Source organism: Glycine max (genome assembly GCF_000004515.6).
Source record: "Glycine max cultivar Williams 82 chromosome 14 unlocalized genomic scaffold, Glycine_max_v4.0 Gm14_scaffold_84, whole genome shotgun sequence".
Classification (NCBI taxonomy): domain Eukaryota; kingdom Viridiplantae; phylum Streptophyta; class Magnoliopsida; order Fabales; family Fabaceae; genus Glycine; species Glycine max.
In genome coordinates, this window is record NW_024464687.1 from 1 (window position 1) to 22054 (window position 22054).

At 35.1% G+C, this 22054-nt stretch overlaps 3 protein-coding genes and 1 pseudogene across 3 annotated transcripts; 1 reads left to right on the plus strand and 3 right to left on the minus strand.

Annotated features, from left to right (window-relative positions):
- Positions 1-3417: 3417 nt before the first annotated feature.
- On the plus strand, positions 3418-5439 carry LOC100799263 (protein LURP-one-related 14). Its single transcript, XM_006595785.4, has 3 exons — positions 3418-3869; positions 4314-4541; positions 5117-5439. Exons 1-3 carry the CDS (start codon positions 3603-3605, stop codon positions 5246-5248), a joined length of 627 nt encoding a protein of 208 aa, XP_006595848.1. The 5' UTR covers positions 3418-3602; the 3' UTR covers positions 5249-5439.
- Positions 5440-6544: 1105 nt separating this feature from the next.
- LOC100800330 (amino acid transporter AVT6C) lies at positions 6545-9167 on the minus strand. The gene is made up of 5 exons (XM_003545608.5): positions 8730-9167; positions 8455-8607; positions 7660-7863; positions 7088-7553; positions 6545-6897 (listed from the first exon to the last, which is right to left on the minus strand). The coding sequence occupies exons 1-5, from the start codon at positions 9085-9087 to the stop codon at positions 6780-6782; spliced, it is 1299 nt and encodes a 432-aa protein (XP_003545656.1). The 5' UTR covers positions 9088-9167; the 3' UTR covers positions 6545-6779.
- An 814-nt stretch (positions 9168-9981) lies between these two features.
- On the minus strand, positions 9982-11952 carry LOC102662827 (amino acid transporter AVT6C-like; annotated as a pseudogene).
- Positions 11953-18100: 6148 nt separating this feature from the next.
- LOC100783533 (uncharacterized) lies at positions 18101-21684 on the minus strand. Its single transcript, XM_006582665.2, has 2 exons — positions 21156-21684; positions 18101-20658 (listed from the first exon to the last, which is right to left on the minus strand). Exons 1-2 carry the CDS (start codon positions 21682-21684, stop codon positions 18101-18103), a joined length of 3087 nt encoding a protein of 1028 aa, XP_006582728.2.
- Positions 21685-22054: the final 370 nt, after the last annotated feature.

Below are 22054 nucleotides of genomic sequence, written 5' to 3' on the forward strand. Positions count from 1 at the left end.
GAAAAAAAAAAGAAAAAAAAAAAAAAAAAATAGTCGAAATTTTATTTGAGACGGCAGGCAGCCCGAATAATTAACGTGCGGCACGCGATCTATACCTTTCATTCTTCTTATTATTATCCTCTTTATCTGCAAATTCTAATGCATGAGGGTCTTTGAAAAGTTGATAGCATCCTAGTATCAGATTTTCACATTGCTGCTGTTATAATGGCTGTCAAAAGCTCTTCTATGTTCCAAGTTATTACTGCCTTTATGTTTGGAAAGATTTTATATATCAATTGGTTGCTTTTCTCCAATAACATAGGAAATAGGCACCTTCGCGAACATATAATGATATAATTAATTCGATTTTGTTAAGTATTCTCCTTAAAAATTAACATAAAATGTATTCATTAAAAAATATAATATTTAATAGTATCAACATACTTTATCGTAATTTTAATGAAAAATATATATATATATATAATTTTAATGAAAAATTATATATATATATATATTAATTTCTTAACTATTACGGCCTTAAGATAATGATTAATAAAACTAAAATGTTAAATCGCATTTTTGAAGAGGGTTGAGATGATGATATCTATATATAAATTTATTAATTATTTACACTTGACTTGTGAAAATTTATGTAAATGGGTTAAAGTTAAATATTATAAATTTCATATTAAAAACAATGTGATATATCTACATAAAATGATAAAAAAAATAATATATTACATAATTATATATTGATTAAGGTTAACAATCAGAAAAAAAAAATATATTATATACTTCACTATTATGTTTAAAAAATATCTATTGCACACTACCTTAACTAACATGAGGAAAAAAATTGAAAAAGGGATTTGATAAAAGAAAAAAAAACATTAAATTGTAAAAAAATCAAATAATCCGAATTCATTTTTCAAAGTAATTTTTTTAGTAGTGAATCTGGTGGGTCTTTTGACCCTCAAAGGTTGGACTTCTATCCATTACCAAAAAAGAAAAATTAACTCTTCCACCTTGTTTTGGAATTTGGAGAGTGGAAAAACATGCGAACAGAGATGAAATAAATTTACGGTACACAGTTTTTTTTTTTTTCATACGACAAAGATTTATTATTTGAAGTATGAGGGTACTTCTGCCATATGTAAAGAGGAATGTGATTGAATAACCAAAAAAAAATGGCTTGATAAAAAACATTAATAGTAGTAAAATGTAAAAATAAGACATGAATGATTAAGCAAGATATACAGTGTTGTGACTTGTGAGGTGTCGTTTGTCCGAACTCGAGAGCTTCTTCTTCACAAGGCTGCAAAATCCACCGCAGCAAACAATGAAAAGCCTCAAAATGGCAGAGAGCGAGAAACACTTGTGCTTATCAGGTCTTTTCGAAGAGAGACATTTCAGCAGTATATATATATTATTTTTATATCTTCAACTGTTTGTGTCTATTTGTGAATTTGCGGATATAGTATTTGAAGTGGCAGAAATTGTTGCATTATTTGTGTTTTTCATATCTGTGATTTGGTAGTTATTGATGCAGTCAGCCCCCACAGGAACAAGGGTTCAAGTCATGGGGCACTGGGAAGAAGAACAGTCACAACTCAACCATTTAAAGAGACGAGGATAAAAAAATATATATTGAAAAGGACATCTTTCCAAATTTGAAAACCATGAGTCTATAGGGTGTGTCAGGTGACTGTGAGGTTACAATAGATTCAGTACATATACTATAGTAATAGTACACCCCGGCATTATGCATTGCATGGAATAGATAATACTAATTATATCTGGTATAATAAAAATATAAAAAAAGATAATAGATCTAGTCTATAATAATAATAACATATAATAGGTGAGTTGAGGGATAAAGACTTATTAGGATTATGAGACACATCAAAGTTCAAATAACACTACTTATATATGTATATACAAGTTATCGATTACAAATTCTTCATAGAATGATATTCACATTATATATGAAAAAATAGATTATACATTTCATTTACATTTGTTACAGTTTTTAATAGGAAAAACTCCAATGGTCTCAAATTAAAAAAAAATCATCACAAATTATAAGATATAGATTTAGATATATAACCTAATTCTGAATCAAAATGTGATACATGTTAGTTTAATTTTAGGAAGACATACTAAAATTTTTGTAATAATGAAATCCTAACATTTTTAATTTTTTTTTACCAAAAACACATTTTAGCCATTATTTTCTTATGATAATTAGGCTACTAATGTAACTCGAGTGGCACTTTATAGTCGAAGTGAACAGGGACGTCTTATGTCTATTCTGAAGAAGGCCCAATCGGGCCAGTCAATCATTTTATGATGGGCTTATTCTGAGGCCCATTTAGTAGAGCCCGGCAACATGGTTCTCCTCTGTATTATGTACGTAACCTCGTACCTCTACATCTACCGTGTCGTTGCTGAAAACCGTTGTCTTTGAATTCGAGAAACAGTTGCACTGAAGCATGGCCATTGAAATTTTCAACAGAATGGCTTGGCAACTTTTCCTTCTTATTGGTGTGATTGAACTTATCTAATTTGACAGGGCTAGATCTTGAGGTGAAGATAAGGATTAAAAAGCACAGGGAAAAAGTGCTCCGTTGTACTCATTCATCATCATTCTTTAACAAATTAAGTACTATGGTTATCATAAAGGAAGTTGCAAATAGCTTACGTTTTTAGTTAAGATATGACTCAGACCAACATCCTTACTTAGAACATTCATCCGATTGCTTGAAAAATATACATATTTACGAATAGTATAACTTCTTGTTGACTTTCTTCATTGAATGATTTTATATGAAAAATGTTTAATAGACACTTTTTAATTTATTAACACGAGAGATAAAATAAGTTAAAAAAATACATAAATATGATAGGATTTATGAGATGACAAAAAAAGAAATAAAAAATATTGGTAGGATATTTAAAATTAAAGAATTATTTATGTATCATTTCTCATTTTATATATTACATTAAATCTCAAGTTTTAACCCCATATTTATATCTATAAAAAAACCATATTTATATACATTCATTATCTCTAAAAGTCTAAAACGTACAAAGGTAATAAAGTGGTGCTTTTTTTCTCTCTCTCTCCATTATTCATTCTTATTCTACAATCAAATTCGGAGGCAAAGAATTTCTACAAAAAGTTTTCAGCAAATTACGTGTTTGAATAAAGATTTCAAAAAATAATTTTTCTAGAAATTTTATTTTACTCTTTATATATCTATCTTCAGGTCAAAGAGCTGACTAAGAAATACGAAAAGTAGTCATTTTGAACTTCTGAAATTAACAAAGAATAAGCAGGCTTCCTAATAGAAATCAACAAAAAGAACACAAGTTCTTTGATTTGGTAATAAATAACAAGCACTTGATGAAATTAATTATGTAAAAAGAATGGTCCCTATCTTGCTTTTCTACATGTTCTGATAATTCAAGGAGACCAAAACGTGAAAGAACCACTTCAGTTCTCATATATAAAGCGTACGTTTTCTGCACTTACAAACAACAAAATCCCAAGCAAAATTAATTAAGCTTCTTTCCATAAACTCTTATTTCTGAAGTTAATTCTTTGAGGCATTATTTTTTTAATGGAGGCCAGTGCTCCAGAATTGCCAATGGAAGTGGCACATGGGTTCCCCATGATCAGTGTTGTAGAGGATAGCTTCTGTGTGACTTACCCAACAGAAATAACTGTGAAGAAGAATTACCGTGGATTCTTCTTAAACCAACGATACGAGGTGTTAGATGTTAACGGTGATCTCTTGCTTCAAGTTGATGGCTCAAGCCTTGACGTGCGCAAGAAGAGGGTCATGCGTGATGCTGCCGGTTCCCCTATACTTACAATGCGTGAGAAAGTATATAAACTCTTCTCCTAGCCTCTATATATAATGCATAGATACAATACGTATTTTTAAAATATATAGGAACCGATACATGCATGTATGAAAATTCTGCTTCTAAATTAAGAATTAAGCGAAAGTATCAATATCTATATACATGAAGCAAATAAAAGCACCAATATTCCTTCATAATTCTGTTTAAGTGAACATGTTACAAAACCTATTGCCTAGCAATTAATGCATAGTTACTATTATACATGTGATCTTTATGTTGTGTATAGTTACTATTAAGAGAAAAAATATTACTATTTTTTTTTGTAAATAAATGTTACTAATCAGTTTTTGTGAAATTTTATGTTGTGTATAGTTGTCAGCTATTGGTTTAAATTTTTAAGTGATATATAAAATTAATATACATACACTAGAATAAGAAATTGACAGTGTGATGACACATTGAAGGTTAAGCTGATAACACTGCGGCATCGGTGGATGGTTCATAGAGGCAAAAGCTCGGAGGAGAAGGATCTGATTTTTGGGGTTCAACGATCCCACCCTCTTGACATGAAACCGCGGCTTGATGTGTTCATGGCCACCAACATCAATGAAGATATCAGCAGCTTTCAACTTGTTGGGAGCCACAGTGACAAGTCCTGCAAAGTTTACAAAGGAGACACCATGATTGCAGAGGTATGTGGTTATAGAATTATTAATTGAGCAGATTTTAATCTTGAGCTTAATTTGCATAACATTTTTAAGGTAAATGTCAACAACTGGCTTAAGGTTTTGCTTAAGAATACTACATACACCTTTGCATTTGGTTGCAAATCAATAAAATTGATATGATGAGCATGTCATTAGCACCATGCCAATGCGAGTAGTATTAGGAGTATATATCTTTTTGGTTCTGGTACTTATATAATCCCAAAAATGTAAAAATAAAAATTACCCAAATTAAATTCATTTTTCAACAAGTATTTATAGAAATATAAGTCATTCAATTTATGTACCTCATTTTTTTAAAAATACTATCATTTAAAATTTTAATAAGTTGAGATGAATAAAATAATTTTATTTTTTTTAGAAAATTAATTTATTTTATTTTCTTCTCCTATATAAATGCATGCATATTAAAAAAAAATTAAATTGACTCTAAATACATGACTAAACCTAGATCATATATAAAGGGGGGAAACACTGATTTTCCCCTAAAAAGGGCTTTTTACACTACAAACTATCGAAATTAAATTGCAAAATATTTGCAGGTAATTGGTGTATATCCAAGGAGCAACTTCAGCAATTGGACAGAAAGTTTTAAGGTCAAAATGAATGCAGGGGTGGATTATGCTTTCATTGTTGCGTTGCTTGTAATACTCACCGTAAATGATTACATATAATATTGATCTCCCTCCTGGGCAAGGTTATACTGTTAAAAATGCCATAAAGGACTTGAACATAATAGAATAAAATAACTAATTGCATTGTATAAACCTATTATGATGAAATGCAATAAAATTCTCAATCCTTTTTTCTTATTTTTAAATTGAGGGGAAAAAAATAAAGGTAAATAATGGAATAGGTTCCACTAGTTTTCATTCTATTTCATTTTCATTTTATCAATTCAAACAATAAAACATAATACAATTATATTTTATCAATTCAAGGTCTCGGGCTCTCGGCTTCGGTTTTTGACTGCCCACAGAAATAATCTAGGTATATACTAGGGAAATAATAAATTTTAAAACTGTGACAAATGCTTTAAACAACTCTTAGCCAAACAATATAAAATTCATTCTTTATCTTGTAATACGATTTATTCCCCTGTTTTGACTTCTAATCTTGCAAGCATTGCAAAATCAAAGCATCCCTAGTGAAGATGATATGCCCCCGTCTGAGCTTGCAACCGCGCTAAGCAAACTTAGTTTAAAGTTTATATTTTTCACGAAATTTGGACATGTCTTTGGTTCTTATTAGTACCTATATTTGATATACCTCACACTTCGATTTGAATTATTATTATTATTATTATTTTTAAAACTATAGCTACAAAGTTAAAACTTATAACTTTGTACATACTACTTAATCCTCCACCACTAGATCCATCGTGGCGGATTTGTAAAATATTTTTTAACCATCATGTCTTTCAAATAAAACATTTTTCTCTTAAATATTTTTCTGTTTCAATTTCAGTCTTTTATATCTTTCAATTTATCAAACAATTAATAATATATTAACTTATCAGAACACTATTTTCAAATAAAGATTTTTAAATTTTGTCAAAAAATAAAGATTTTTTTAAAAATTTTGTATACACCCTATCTTTTTTAAACACGTAGGCATAGGGGACACCATTAGTATACACAAACAGCTCGCCACATTTAGATAACTAGGGGACATAGTCCGTGGCCAAACAAGAACCGATCACATGTAATTGAGCATTTAAGCCTCATTTTCTTGCGGAAAATGACAGGGTATAATAAATTGTTAAAAGAATTGATGTACCAAATGACAAGACATACAATAAGTAAATACATGTATGGCTACAGGATCTGTTCTCAATAATGGTTACCACCTACCAATATGTTAACACGCGGTGTATTTGCGCTTGGGATTCTAGAATAATAAATAATAATGGTGGCCAAACTTTGTCACCTTTCAACATTAAATTTGGATCTCATTTTAAATGCATGCCCTTTCAACCCTAAATTTGGATCTCAATTTCACATTTTGTATGCATACTTGGTATTTTATATTTTACATAGCTGCTCCGTTCTAGATATACGAATTTTACAACAAACAATAATGGCATCCAAATGTATAAACCCAAGTGCCTCAACAATCAAATGCGTCTCTCTCTCTCCCTTGATCAAAATTTTTATATAAGGGGAAAAATAGAGAAGGAAAAAGAAAACACAAATTTACGAGGTGCTACTGAAAGGCTTTGTATATGTTGGTGGAGATAGCAATCACACTTGTTATCGCAGCTAGTATAACCATAAACAGTGCAATAATTTTGTCCCTTCTTGTTGATATACCGTAAGAATCCCTGTCATTTTATGAAAAAATGAAAATTAGAAAAATAAATTAAACAAACAAAAAATGTGACCCACTAAAATTGATATTTTCAATAAATTTCAGGGTGTTACTAACATTTCTCTTTATCTATTTGACAATTGTAACTGTTTAAATGAAGTGAAAGGGACTAAGAATATGAGAGATATATATAGATTAATTACCTTAGAACAATAGCACCGGGGAAGATAAAGGCAAGGCACACAGCAGATGTTGATCCCATGAACTGAAATATGTACCAAATATCTGGGACTACAATAGCAGCAATGTAGCTTAAGACAAGCAGCACTAGAGTGAGGCTCACAAATCTCTTGCTATCTGTGGCAAGTAGAGGCTTCTTGGGGAAGAAGAACTCATCTACGTTGGTTCTCAAGGAGAAATTCAGGAGAGGGAAAGTCAACATAACATGAAAAGCATAGCTTAAACGGACTAAAACATTGAGCAATGAACCAAGTGCAGAACCAGCATTCTGGTCAAAATTGACCAGAATGTCAGACTGTGTTGAATCCCCAAACAAGAGGTACCCAGATAGGCCTATTGAAAAGTAAATGACACCACAAAGCAGCAATGCTATTCGAACTGCTGTTGCCATTTCTGATGGCTTGGCAAGCTCAAACCCAATTGGATGTACTGCAAGTAAATTAAAACAATTATCAGCAATAAAAAATCTATAGGTTCTTTAAAGTTCAAAGGAGGTGTAATATTGTAACAAAATGGAAGGTAAGTAATTAGGTACCATTGAAATGAAATGTGTAGGCTGTTACTATGACTGGAACTGCAGTAAACAGATCAAAGAAAGAGGTATGTTGGTCCAAACGAGGAACCAGTCTAGGGGATTGTGTTCTTCCTTCTACAATAGCCACTATTGCCAACACGGTACATATTGTAACAAATGCCACAGCAAGAAGAGTTGATACTGCAGAACTGAATTTCAAGGACTCTAAAAAACGGCAAACAATAGCATAGCATGGCACGGCACAACAAAATAAATATGTTAGTCCTGACTATGCTCATCTCATATCAATAACCAAAAAGACAAAACTTATAACATGCTGTTCTCATCAGAAATGAAGTTTCATCAAGTAACCTATCTTGATCTTTAATACAAACTTTTATTTTGCAAATGATCCAAGTGAAACTTCAATTCTGATTATAGAACAAGACTAGAAAGTAGAAACACTTAAGTAACTGCATCTAACCAAAATTGTAAGGCAAATAACTAAATATTAAGTGATCCAGTAGCTTAGAGTTCCAAATCACTTAGGAGTGGAGGCTTATAAACACCCTCTCCTCTCAACCCACCGAAACGTTTTTTACAAGTACAAAATCATGATTGTCAACCGGACATCTAAGTGGATAATAACTCGTATACATGATATCCTAACATAAAGGATTTAATTTGCCGATGTCATCATAATAAAATTTTTGACTACCATAACCACCATCTAAACATTAATTTCCCTGGAATAGGATCAAATTAAAGACAAAACCCAAATACGGAATATCAAACATAAATGTAGTGGGCACTGACCAACGCGACGGTACAATACCAAAGGAAGCAAAATTAAGAACAAGACAACGAACAGAGCAAATTCCCGTGAATTCCACCAGTGAACCCCAAACCACTGTTGCAAAATACCCAAGTGTACTTCCCCTTCACGTTGATTCCCAGAAAAAACATCCGCTGTTCATTGCATCAAATAACACACATGACACAACACATTAAATAATTAGCATAAGCTCATAATTAGTCCAAGTAACAAAAATTAAGTTCATAATCAATCCAAGTAACTAATATTTGCTTACCAATAATAATTAGGTACATAATTAAACACCCGAGATTGGTGATTACAACAGCGACTTGAGCTGCCACAGCTCCCAAGGGACCAAAGGCTTCTCTCATGACGCCGGCATACGTCGTCGTTTGGCCGGCACGCGTGAACCTCATGAGGAACTCCACCGATAGTTCGGCAAGAAACGCAATCACGAGAATCAGCACCAACGCCGGAATCACGCCGAGGACCTTGAGAATCGCCGGAAGAGACATTATTCCGGCGCCGATTATACTGGTGGCGACATTGAACACGGCACCGGACACAGTTGCCGGAGGAACATCCTTGGATCCCGGGAGGAGAGGAGCGTGTGCTCCGGGCTCCGGCGACATCCCGGCGGTGAGTGAGTATGAAAACCGAAACTAAAGTTGTTGCATAGCATTACCTCCGGGATATATATATATATATATATATATATATATATATATATATATATATATATATATATATATACATACATATATATAATAATTACATAGTTCATCAACATTAATAAAAATATTTAAATTTAATTTATTAAAAATTTTAATTTTATCCTATGATTACACTTCACATCAAATAATATAAAATATGATTATTTTTAAAAGATAATTTTTTAACTAATAAAAATACTTTGTTTTGTTGATAATTTAATATATACATCCATTTTTATGAAAAGGAATAATCATTAGGAAAAAAAATTAATAATAAAATAATTTTTTATAAGATAAATATTATCTAATATTTTTAAAATATTAAGTAAGAAATTAAAAGAAAAATATTTTTATTAAAATATATACAATTATGTTATTTATAATTTTTTTATTTTCTTTTATGATATTTATGACAACTATTTTCTCTCTTTATTTTTTTAACTAATATCCTAATGAAGATTCTTCTTATAATTGAAAAAAAAATTAATTTTTATTTCTTATATATAAAATTGGATGTAATATTATTTATTCATGATTAACTTAGGAAAGTTTGGATTTCTAAAATGGAGTGTATTAAGGTTAGTGGATTACCATAATGCCGTTGGTGAATGGAGTAGGTGGAGGTGTATTGGGGAGAAGAGTGAAGGGTAAGATTATAAATTGAAGTGGGACTTGTGGCAGGTGTTATATATTATGAGTGACAGGTTTAAGAATGAATGAGAAGCGTATAGAATGTGGACACCAAAACCAAAATTAACTTGGACGGGGAAGTGGATTATAGTGAATCTCATGCAGCTTTTCTCTAATTGGTCATCACTCCTGCATTTGAAATCAATCAATAAAGTACTAAAAACACAGACGATATTAATTAAGCTTAAAAATAGTTATAATAATAACTTTTGTTTTCTTTTTCTTTTAAAAACGTGATAATACTCCCTCTCTGTTCTTATTTAAAATAAGATTCTTTCTATTCATTCATACTCTTTTAAAAAATAATTAATTTAATTAATTACATTAAATTTATTAATGATTTATTTTTTAAAAAAGTACTCTTTTTTTAAAATTAAATTTATCTCTATATTTAATTATTTTTCATCTAATTAATTAATGTTTGAAAAGAAAACAATTAATTAAGAATACTTTAAGAAAACAAATAATTAATGCTTCTGAAAATTAAAAAAAGATCTTGTTAAAGGGGCAAATGATTTTCTTTAAACGATCTTATAAATAGGAGGAGCCAAGCAAGTAACATCTCAGGAATTAATATAAGAGCTACACATTGTTCTAACTGGTTAAATAATTAAAAGAAATAAGATTTTATTAAAAAAAATCATGTAGGAGTGCATTTCAAAATCAGTGCATTATTTTTTGTCTTCCAACAATTTTTTTTTTTTACTTTTTTAACTAGTGTTCATAATGCATTATTGGTTAACATTTATATTACTTTAAAGCAAACTTATAAATACTTTTAAGTTTCAAACTAAACTAATATTATATTCAATGATAAATATTTAATTTTATATAATTAAAGTGTATAATAAATATAAAATTTTAAAATAAATACTTAGAAAAATAAATCTAACACATAAAAATGAGGTGATGAGTTAAAAAAATATAAAAATAAGATACAATATATAAAATTGTAAGATAAATGCCTATGATTTTATTAAAGCAACAGTTTGCATTTGTTTACCCTTACCATCAAGAGATTCAAATAAATAAAATTAAATGGTGCAACATATAAAATTAAATATATGTGCATTTGCTTACTCTGAGCAGGAAGATGAATGAGAGACAAACAATGGTTGTGGATCCCAAAAACTGAAAAAAAAAATACCATTGTTTGGGATGGCGACGGCCAACAAGTATGTGAGGGCTAGCAAAGTCAGAGTGACACAAATCTTGGGGTGTCTGAGGCCAAGGGAGGCATATTTTTGTTTGGGAAAATTAGTTCATCTATGTTTGGTCTCAAGCAATAGTTCATGATGGGGAACACAAGTGCAAGATGGAGTGCATAGGTTTATCGAACAATGTCATTAAGAACTTGTGTTGGAGTTTTGGTCAAAGTTTATCAACACGTCAGGCATGATGGAATCCCCAAAGAAGCCAATAGCAAAGTAAATTGCTACACAGATTGTTAATGAAATTCGCGTGGCCAAACCCATATGTGCAACTTTTCCAAGCTCTGCTCTAATTGAATGAACTGCACCAAATCATCATTAAACAGAAATGTTAGCAATATCTCCTCTTTTACCCTATTCAACACTTGATCTTATTTTTTTGCCAAATCTCATGCTGACTCACTAATAAATAGAGGTTCGGGTTATCTTAATTTTTAAAATATTATATAGTCAAGCTGGGAGTGATATAATCTTGAAACAAACCATTGAGGTGGAATCCAAAACCCGTGACAAACACTGGGACGGTGGTGAAAAGATCAATGCACTAAACGCCATTGATGAGCATATTGTAATAAAGACCAATGCTAGTAGGATTGATATTGCAGAACTATACCTAAGTGAATCTGTACATATAAAACATTGAAAACTATTTAATTAGCCAAATGGTTCTTTGCTTGTGCATTTGGGTATAGTAATAGCACTGACCAACACGCCTTAACATAACAAGTGGAAACATTATGAAGCGTGCAACAATAAGAAGAGCAAAAGCACGAGAGGTCCACCAGTTGATGCCAAACCATTCTTGCAGAACTCCCGAGTGTGTGGTTCCTTTTGACTCATTTCCACAGAGCACTTCTTCTTCCAAAACAAAGCCAACGAACATAAATATTAATTGTTATATATTAATCCTACTCAAATTTATAATGGGTATTTTTAATAATTATTTATCTTATACCACTTATGTTATATATTTTTGTTAACCCACTCTTGTTTACAAACACAATTATTGGATTGCTAAACCGAGTAAATTACATTGTTTCTTTGTATTTAAGGTTTATTACACTTATAATTCGTTTGTTAGAATGCATTTCTTTTATCGCTTCTAAATGAAATGTCCAAAACACCCTCATCACTTAGAAACCCCTCAAGTTGCTCTCTCTCTCAAACCCACCACCGGAACACACCTCCGCCACCTCCCCAATCATCAAACGACGCAACCTCCCTCTCCTCCGCCACCACCGGAACACACTCCACACTCTGCAAAACCTTCTCTTTGTCGCATACAACGGGGATCGATTAAGATCTGCAAGGTGGCAGACCATCGTCAGCGATCTGTCACGCAGCCACCAAAATCTAGCAAAGCCGCCGGGCACGCACCAAACCTTGACAACTCCGTCACACATGCACCAAACCCTGACAACTCCGCCGCGCACCCGCCAAACCCTGACAACTCCGTCGTGCACCCACCAAACCCCGACAAGCCCAAGGCACACCTACCAAATCCTGACGAGCCCGAGGCACACCCACCAAACCCCAGTTTATGAATCGTTGTTGGATGCGCGAGTTGGGTTTGATTCGGTCAGTGGGGACTGTGGCGAGTTGGGATCCCTGTGTTGGATGTATGTTTGTTGATTGTTGAGGCATATAGAACTCAGATTCGTGGTGTTGAGATCGACGACTTTGGCGTCGAAAAGGTAACAAGGGAGACACATGTCCAAAGATTTTCAATTTTGAATTTGAAAGGATGATCTGGGAACGTGTTTTTTCCTCTCTCTTTTTTGTTTTTATTTTGTTATTGTTCACGTGGTTGATGGTCTAGGTTGTGTTGATGATGATTGGGGTTGTGTTTATTATGTACATTAAAATTGTGTTTTTAAATCTATTTTGAGGGGTTCTCGAACTTAGTGAAATCCAAAATATCAAAATATCTCTATGAAAAAAATAAGGACAATTTGGACCCAAAAATTCATTAAATAACATGTGTTTTGACACATTGTTTATGCTGAAATTTGGTAAACAATCGCTAGTCTAAGTTGATTGCTTGCGAGATCAACTAGTGAATCTCAGGAGCATGCCATTTTGTGTGTTTGCATTAAATGTAGAGCCTTTAATGTTTATCGTTGCAACAAACATTCATTGGTTTGAAATTTGTAAAAAGTGAAGTTCTTTGAAAGAAACGAAATGCTGGAAGTAAATTGACAAGAGAAAAGTAAAATGCAGAATTTAAAGGGTCAGCGAGTTCATTCGATCGAATGAACCATTTAAAAGACAGGAATTATAAAGTGAAACGTAAATTGCATTGCACTTGAAATGTAAAGTTTACAGAAACTTAAAATGGTTCACAATCATACATTTTCCTTGCGTACTCGTTTCTCTCTGCGCTGGGTACTTTGAGTGTATAAGGATTTGTAGAAATGATTTGCGACCCCTAAATCTGACTAAAAAACTGCTATATATAGACATTCGAAAATAAACTGCCCTAACGGTCGAAACACTATCCTAATGCCAAGTGTCCTGCTACGTACACCTTGCATGCACATAACTGCTCCTTAGAACGGTTATCCATATCGCTCGAAGTCGAACTAATTTTGTGAAGTTTTGTCAGAAATTGCGCTAAGTCCAGAAATCTTGTTGCCTTGACTTCGATTCGACCATACGCCAGCTCGATTCGCCCAATGGTTCGAAGCCCTCTTTCTTGTCTTAGCCTTATATTTTGTAAATACTTCCTTGAACCTGTGAATCCTTTTCAATAGACTCTTCTTTCTTTTCGATTCAAACAGAATCTGACAAAATTCGTATTTAGAGCATATTTTTAGCTCATCAAAAATATGGGCTAACAAATTGCCCCCAAAAAATGTCTGCTTCGATTCGAGATCGAAGGAAGATGAGAAGTTGACATTTTTTCTCTTCTTCTACCAGTTTTCCTGAAATGGCGACATGATTGCACGTTTACTGTGTAACCGACGCCTCGATCTCCCACTACCCATCATTAATTCCACTTTTCTAGGCAGAGTGGGACACGTGTCACGCTGGGAAGTCGGAAGGGAAATCTGATTTGATTGATTTTTGACAATTGATTATTATTATATTTTTTTTTCCTTATTAAAGTGAAACTCCATAAATAGCGCCAAAACCTCCAGAAAAACCCCTTCAGCTTCTTTGCTTCCAAAACCCTTCTTCTTCTAATTCGTATCTACTACCTCCGGCGAAACCTTCTTATTTTCAGATATTCATATCAACTTGTTACTCCTTTCATCATCAACCTCACCGTATCTCTGAACTTTGCCACTGTTCCTCGTGAATCCAAGCTTTTACTCACTGATTCTACCAGTTAACAAACCCTTCGCAAGAATCATCCCTTTTCAGATTTCTTACGATGTCGCAAGGACAAGCAGTTCCGTTTGCTGGGAAGTGGCAACACTTTACAGTCAGGAATGATGGAGAAAAGGTAGTTCCAGAACCACATGGTGACGCAGAACAGACCGAAACCTGGGAATCAGAGGTGATGATCCCTTTTGCAGTGGAAAGAACGGTTTACGCTTTTGGTGGACCCCTGCCAGACAAAGCATCACTTTCGAGTAAAATGAGTAAGGTATTTCCCTGCTACCAAACTTGCGAACCTAGGATTTTTGATAGTGAGCCTTACAACTTTAATTGTTTAAGCAAACCCAACAAACTCTTTCGATCCGCCCCGTCAATAGCCCATAGGGATTACCTGCCTTGGCTTGATCGAGTCGAACAAGCGTATGAGGATTTCTGGAAGACATATGGCATCTTTGATTTGATACAATTTTCTCGATCTGGTCCTGAATATCGACCAGAAATGCTGATAGCAGCTATGCACTTCTTCGAATCTTCTACCAACACCTTTCAGTTTAAGTGTGGTATGATGACCCCTACTTTCTTAGATGTGGCCGCCCTCACAGGCCTTAGGCCTAGCGGAGAAACTTACGACCCCACTAATTCTAGTGATAATATCAAGCTAGTATATAAGGAGAACACCTTTTCCAAATATATAGCTGAACACAAAGGACCAGTCGAAGAGGAGGTCTCTGATGAAGAGCACGTAGCCTTCTTAACCCTGTGGCTATCTCACTATGTCTTCTGCACGAAATCCTTGCAAGTAGCCAAAAGATTTATTCCAATGGCATTACAAATTCATGAAGGTCAGAACTTTGGATTTGGACGCCTCTTGTTAGCAGTACTATACGAATCACTTGGTGAGGCATGCGATGATCTGAAGAAATCGAAGGATGGGTCTTCCTTCTTAGTGTCTGGGCCTATGTGGCTTCTCCAGTTGTGGCTAAATGCCACTTTTGAACAGGAAATGGGATTAATAATCCCACAAGATTATGCTGAAGAAGTTGCAAATCGCTCGATCGAAGGCCAAAGAGCACTTCGACTAACGCCCAAGACCTTGGATCCAAGCTCACAAAAGCTGTTCCTAAAGTATATGAGGGTTTTCCTGAGCTTTGACAAGTTTCTTCCCCAACATGCTCCATTCATTAATCGAGAAATTGGCCCGGCCTGGTTCACTGACTATTTCCCTACTGTCGATCCGGACAATGAAGAAGAGGTGAACGAAATATGGTCATTTTACTTGAATCCACAGATCCTGTCTTGTCGTACAGGTGTTCAATCGAACTATCTAGGTCTGGTTGGATACCAGCCTAATTTGGTTTCAAGACAATTTGGCCTCTCGCAAATTCGTCCTAAAAGCTTGTTCGAAGATCCTCAAGACGTCATAAGAGGGGCCAATCTTTCGGAAAAGACCTTCAAGAAGTTTTTGAAGATTTCTCTTGATGAAAACTATAACCTGCATCCTTTTGAGTTCAACCATTCCCACTTCTGCACCATGGGGTTTGTTACCTGGTGGGAAAAATATTATTCGACCCGTTCGGTTGGAGACACTACTATCATGATCTCCAGGCTTGAGAGTGGTTTTGCGCAACCAACGATCGAGAATATTCGCTCAAGCCTTCAAGCTCGAGGTATTAACTTACTTTTGACTTTTCTAAATTGATATGTATTTTCCCTTTTCTAAGATTATTAATTTCAGGCAAAGCACCCATGACGAAGAGGAGTGCTGAAACGTCTCGAGCCGACGTGAGACCCAAGAAACCCACTGGGGTGAAAATCCAAGAAGAGAAACAAGAAGAGAAGGTAACTCTTCTGAACTTATCTTTTAATCTTAACATCTTGCCTCATATTTCTTTATTTTTTCAGAGTCAAAGGAAAGATGATAGTACTGAGACCACCACGACTTGCAAACGCTCGAAGCATGCGGGCGTCGAATTAGACGAAGAAAAAGATGCAAGTTTTATTTCTAATGTCAATATTATAGCTTTCTTTCAAGTCTATACTCTGACAATTCTTTACCCTCGTAATACAGGAAGAAGAGGAAAGACCTCTCATAAGAAAAAGAAAGTTACCTACGACTTCGACCAAATCTGTTGACCAAACAGAGGCAGGCAATTCCCAGGCTCAAATGCCTAAGAAGAAAAAGAAAGTGAAGCAGGTCGAGCCTGAACCTTCTGTGACTGTCGAGGGTGGTGAGCCAGCCAAGAAGAAAAAGAAAAAGACCAAGTCTTCAAAAGAACAAGGTGACAATCAACCTGTTGACGTCCCACCACCTTCGACCGATATTGACGGCACTGAAGTAGAAGCTGCTCCTTCTATTGCTGAAATGGGCAACCCTGTCGAGCAACCGAACTTACCACAAGAACAACCTGCCGTCGAGGTATCATTCTCTTAATGTGATTTTAATCATAGCTTATACGAAACTATTTGTTAACCTTTTTCCATGACAATTCGAATCAGGTGCAACGAAATGTTTCTGCAGAAGAAATACCCTTATGTGCGCGAACATCTCCCGCTCCTGAGGCGGATGCAGTGAATGTTGAGGAATGGGATGAAGGTCACGGCATTGGATCCAGTAGTCCTCATGGTTGGGCAGAGGTTGATGATCAACATGAGCCGAACCAGTCAGATAATACCATTTCTCATGAATCGAGTCAGAAAAGTTTATCTGAAGAAAACTTTTTTGATGAAGATGCCATAAAAGAGGCTGAAGCTGGAGGCTCAGACATTTACCCGGTATCCTCGACATCTAAACTTTCTGCTAGCATAGGGATTGCAGAAGATACATTCATTCAAATGCAAAATGAAGACCCTGCTGCAGCCCTTCGACTCCTGCTGAACACAAGTCAAGCCAACACCTCAAGTGACAAGATTCCTGGTGCTTCGACCTCATCTGATGCTGAAATAAACTCTTCAGTACGCCAAGATTCTCTACTTTTGAAGTTATCAACGGAATACGCACTGAAAGATGTGCTTAAATCCATTGAAGAGAACCCCTCTGCTGCCTTTGGGCACCTGAACTTTTTGAAGAAATTGCACAACCCCCTTACCTCTGATGAGACTCTAGGCAAAGTTATCCAAATCGAGGCCATCATTGACCAGTTTGCAAGTGCTGTGCAGAAAAAACGCGAAAATGGCACAAGACTAGATGCCCAGAAACAGGCACATACCCTTCTGCTCGAGAAAGCCCGAGCTGCTCAACATGAAGTCGAACGTCTCACCAAAGAGGCGAAAGAAGGGTCTTCTGAGATCAAAGATTGTGATGATAACATCTCTTCCTGGGAAGCAACTATTACGGATCTGCTGTTTCAAGTCGATGATCTAAGGCAGAAAATTGTGACAGAGCAGGCCAAACGCAAGGAACTCCAGGAGAAGGCCGCTAACTCGATCCAGAAACTGGTTGATGAAAAAGGGAGGGAAGGCCTGAAGGCCTTTAGCGCATCTCAAGCTATAGCAGATGAGGCAAAGGTTATGGAGAATGCTGACCAGGTCTTAACTAAAGAGATGGCCTCCTTGAAAAAGCTGTACGGGGATTTAGTCAAGAATCTGTAGAACTTGTGATTTCTTTATTTCGAATTCTGTATTTCGATTCTACTTTTGATGTAATATTGACAAATACCCTTTTGTGGCAATTTACTGTTATCGCCATTTTTATGTTTCCAGTATTTCTCTTATTCTATGCTTATTTTAACTTCGAGCAGTGTTGGTTTATATTTTTTCAAATACTTACCATTTATACTCAAAGTACGTTTCTGAGGGGTTAGCTCCTCCAACTCATAAGCACCATTCGAATAGATCTGAATTATTTTAAACGGTCCTTCCCAATTTGGGGACCATTTGCCCAAGGCTCGATCCTTACTATCCATGGGCAAGATAACCTTCCAAACTAAATCTCCAATATTAAAAATTTTTGACTTCACTTTCTTATTATAAGCCTTAGCAACTCTTTCTTTTTGTTTAGTCAAAACTTCTAATGCTCTTAATCTTTCCTCATCTAAATCAACCAATTCATCTGACATCATCTTCCAATAATGGTCGATTGGAATGTCCATTTGTTTTTGCACCCTGACTGATTGCAAATGTATTTCGACCGGAAGTACAGCATCATGCCCATAAGTCAGTCGAAATGGGGTAGTATTAGTTGATTCCTTAGGAGAATTTCTACATGCCCATAGAACTTGATCTAACGTTTTATTCCAATTTCTTGGCTTTTGGGCAATGTGTTTTTTAATCAAGTTAATTACAATCTTATTGGCTGCTTCGACCTGACCATTTGCTTGCACGTAATATGGTGTTGAGGTTAATAATCGAAAGCCAGTTTTTTGGGCAAATTCTTGCATTTTTCGTCCAGTAAAAACTGAACCTTGATCAGTGGTAATTGTTTCGGGAATACCATACCTATAAATAATATGATTTTGAATGAAACTAATTACTGCTTCCTGATCAACATTTGGCAAAGGGACTGCTTCAATCCATTTTGTAAAGTAATCGACACCAACTATGATATAACGCTGGTTCTTAGAAGAAGCAGGCTTGATTTCACCAATTAAGTCCAAAGCCCATCCTCTGAAAGGCCAAGGTTTGATTATGGAGTGTAACTCACTAGCAGGTACATGCTGTATCCCTGCATGCTTTTGGCATTCCTGACAGCCTTTAGCAAATTCTATGCAGTCTTTTAACATCGAAGGCCAATACAAACCTTGTCGAAATAGAAGCCATTTCATTTTATGGCCTGCTTGATGTGAACCACAGGCCCCACTGTGAACATGGGAAACTGCCAAGTATGCTTCTGATTCACTTATACATTTTAGCAACACTCCTTCTGCAGTCTTTTTAAACAAATCATTTCCCACAACCACGTAATTTAAAGCCCTATATTTGACCTTTCGAGCCACATTGCCTATTGGATTTTCCAAATATTCAACAATGGACTTTCTCCAATCATTATCTAACATATTGTCAATGGCCAAAATTTGAATTTTTCCCTGGAAACCATCCATGCTTTCATCTTCATTATTTTGTGGTATACTTGCCCCCACAAGTTTTGGCATTGGCAACTTAGTGCTTAATGGCTCTGGTGACATCAGTTTATCTTTTATTTCGATCAACTGAGTTAACTTTTCCTTCGACATTTTGTACCCTGAAGCTATTTGGGCTAAATCATTTGCTTCTTTGTTTTCTAGTCGAGGTATATGTTCAATGTTAATGTAATCAAAATGATTCAGAAGAGAACTTGCCATAACAAAATATTTTGCTAAGTGTTCATTAACACATTTGTATTCTTGTGTTAATTGCCTCAACACTAATTCTGAATCACCTCTTATGTTAACATTTCTTGCCCCCAAGCTAATTAAAATTTCAAGGCCTGTAATTAGAGCCTCATACTCAGCCTCATTATTAGAACAAAGCCCTTTGATTTTATATTTGAATTTAGTTGGAACTTTATTGGGGGATATTATTAAAACTCCAATTCCAGTTCCATGTTTGTGTTTCGAACCATTGAAATACAAAATCCAAGGCTCTGTATCGACATAGTCTTGCGGCATTTCGATCACTGAGTGATCTACAATAAAATCTGCCACAATTTGACCCTTAACAGATTTCAAAGGCTTGTACGTTAAAGAATATTCTGTTAATGCTAAAGCCCATTTTCCAATTCTACTGTGTAAAATAGGTTTTGACAACATGTGCTTAATAATATCATAATGAGAATACACATAAACATCAACAGGCTTTATATATTGCTTAAGTTTTGCACAAGAGAAATACAAACAAAGACAAAGTTTTTCTATGGCAGTATATCTAGTTTCTGCATCATTTAGTACACGACTAAGATAATAAATTGCATGCTCTACGCCATCATCATCTTCCTGAGCCAACATGCTACCAATAGTCTTGTCAGACGCAGCAATATACAACTTCATAGTCTTATTTCGACTAGGAGGCATTAACACAGGAGGCTTGATCAGATATTCTTTAATTTCATCGAAAGCCTTTTGATGCTCTTCACCCCATTTGAATGGTTCATCTTTCTTGAGTCGAAGTAATGGCGAAAAAATTTGAGCTTTGCCACTTAGATTCGAAATGAATCGCCTCAAGAAGTTAATTTTTCTTAGCAAAGACTGAAGCTGTTTTTTGGTCGAAGGAGGCTTCGTCTCCAGAATAGCCTTTGTCTTGTTTTGATTTATCTCAATGCCTTTTTTATGCACCACAAAACCAAGGAAATCTCCTGCATGCACACAAAAAGCACACTTTAATGGATTCATTTTTAATCCATGTTCCCTCATTCGTTCGAAAGATTGCCTAAGGTAATCCAAATGGCTATCTTCCGAGGAGGATTTGATGATTATATCATCAATATAAACTTGCATAAATGTGTCAATAAAATCATGAAACATGGAATTCATGGCCCTTTGATAAGTGGCCCCAGCATTCTTCAACCCAAAAGGCATAACTACCCATTCATAAGTGCCTAGAGCACCAGGGCATCAAAATGCTGTTTTTGACACATCACTTTCAGCAATAAATATTTGGTTATAACCAGAATAACCATCTAACATGCTTAAAAATTCGAAGCCAGCTGCTGAATCTACTAACATTTCTGCTACTGGCATAACATATTCATCTTTAGGTGTAGCATTATTTAAATCCCTAAAATCTATGCATATTCTAAGAGTTCCATTCTTTTTAATGACAGGGACTATATTTGCTAACCATTCAACATACTGGCAGATCTGATGAATTTACTCCTCAGCAGCCTTTCGATCTCTTCCTTAATCTTGGACATGATTTCTGGTGCGAATCTTCTTGGTAGTTGTTTTACTGGTCTTTTTCCCTCCTTAATAGGTAATTTCAGTTCGACCATTTCCCTGCTTAACCCAGGCATTTCGTGATAATCCCAAGCAAAGCAGTCTTTAAATTCTCTAAGAAGAGGCACCAGCTTTTCTTTTAGACTTGAGGTGATATTGGCACTGATATAGGTTGGCCTTTTTATCGAGCCATCTCCAATGTCGATCTCCTCCAAAAGATCTTGAGCCTGCATCTTTGGCGCCTCACTTATGGGATTTTTCTCAAAACCCAGTGGCTCATCATCATAAATGCAGTCCAGTCTTCGATCCTTTGTTTCTTTGTTTTCATGATCTTCGATCTTGGCTTCAACTGCCATATTTTGTTGGAATTCAGCCTCAAGGGCCGTATTTAGTCTATTTTCGGCCATATAAGCCATAATTCTGGCCCATGCAGTGGCCTCAGTCATATTAATCTTCATATATATTCCACCCAGTTGGTGGAATGACTCCATCTTCAGAGGAAACAACATTAATTTCCTCCCTCTCCCATATAAATCCATGGGTAGGATGGAGTTTGACAGAGTGGATAACATTGTCACCTGACTCGAAAGCAGTCTCCTTGTCACCACAAGGTGCTATGTTAGCCAAATTTTTGTCAAAGGTTTGTGGAGTAACATTATCAATCTCTGACTTATAGAAACTTTGATCTGCCTCTATATTTTCAACAATCCCATCCTCCCTCCAGATAATGAGTTTCTGGTGGAGAGTAGATGGCACAGCCCCAACTCCATGGATCCATTCCCTTCCTAATAGCAAGTTAAAATTAGCCTTGGACTG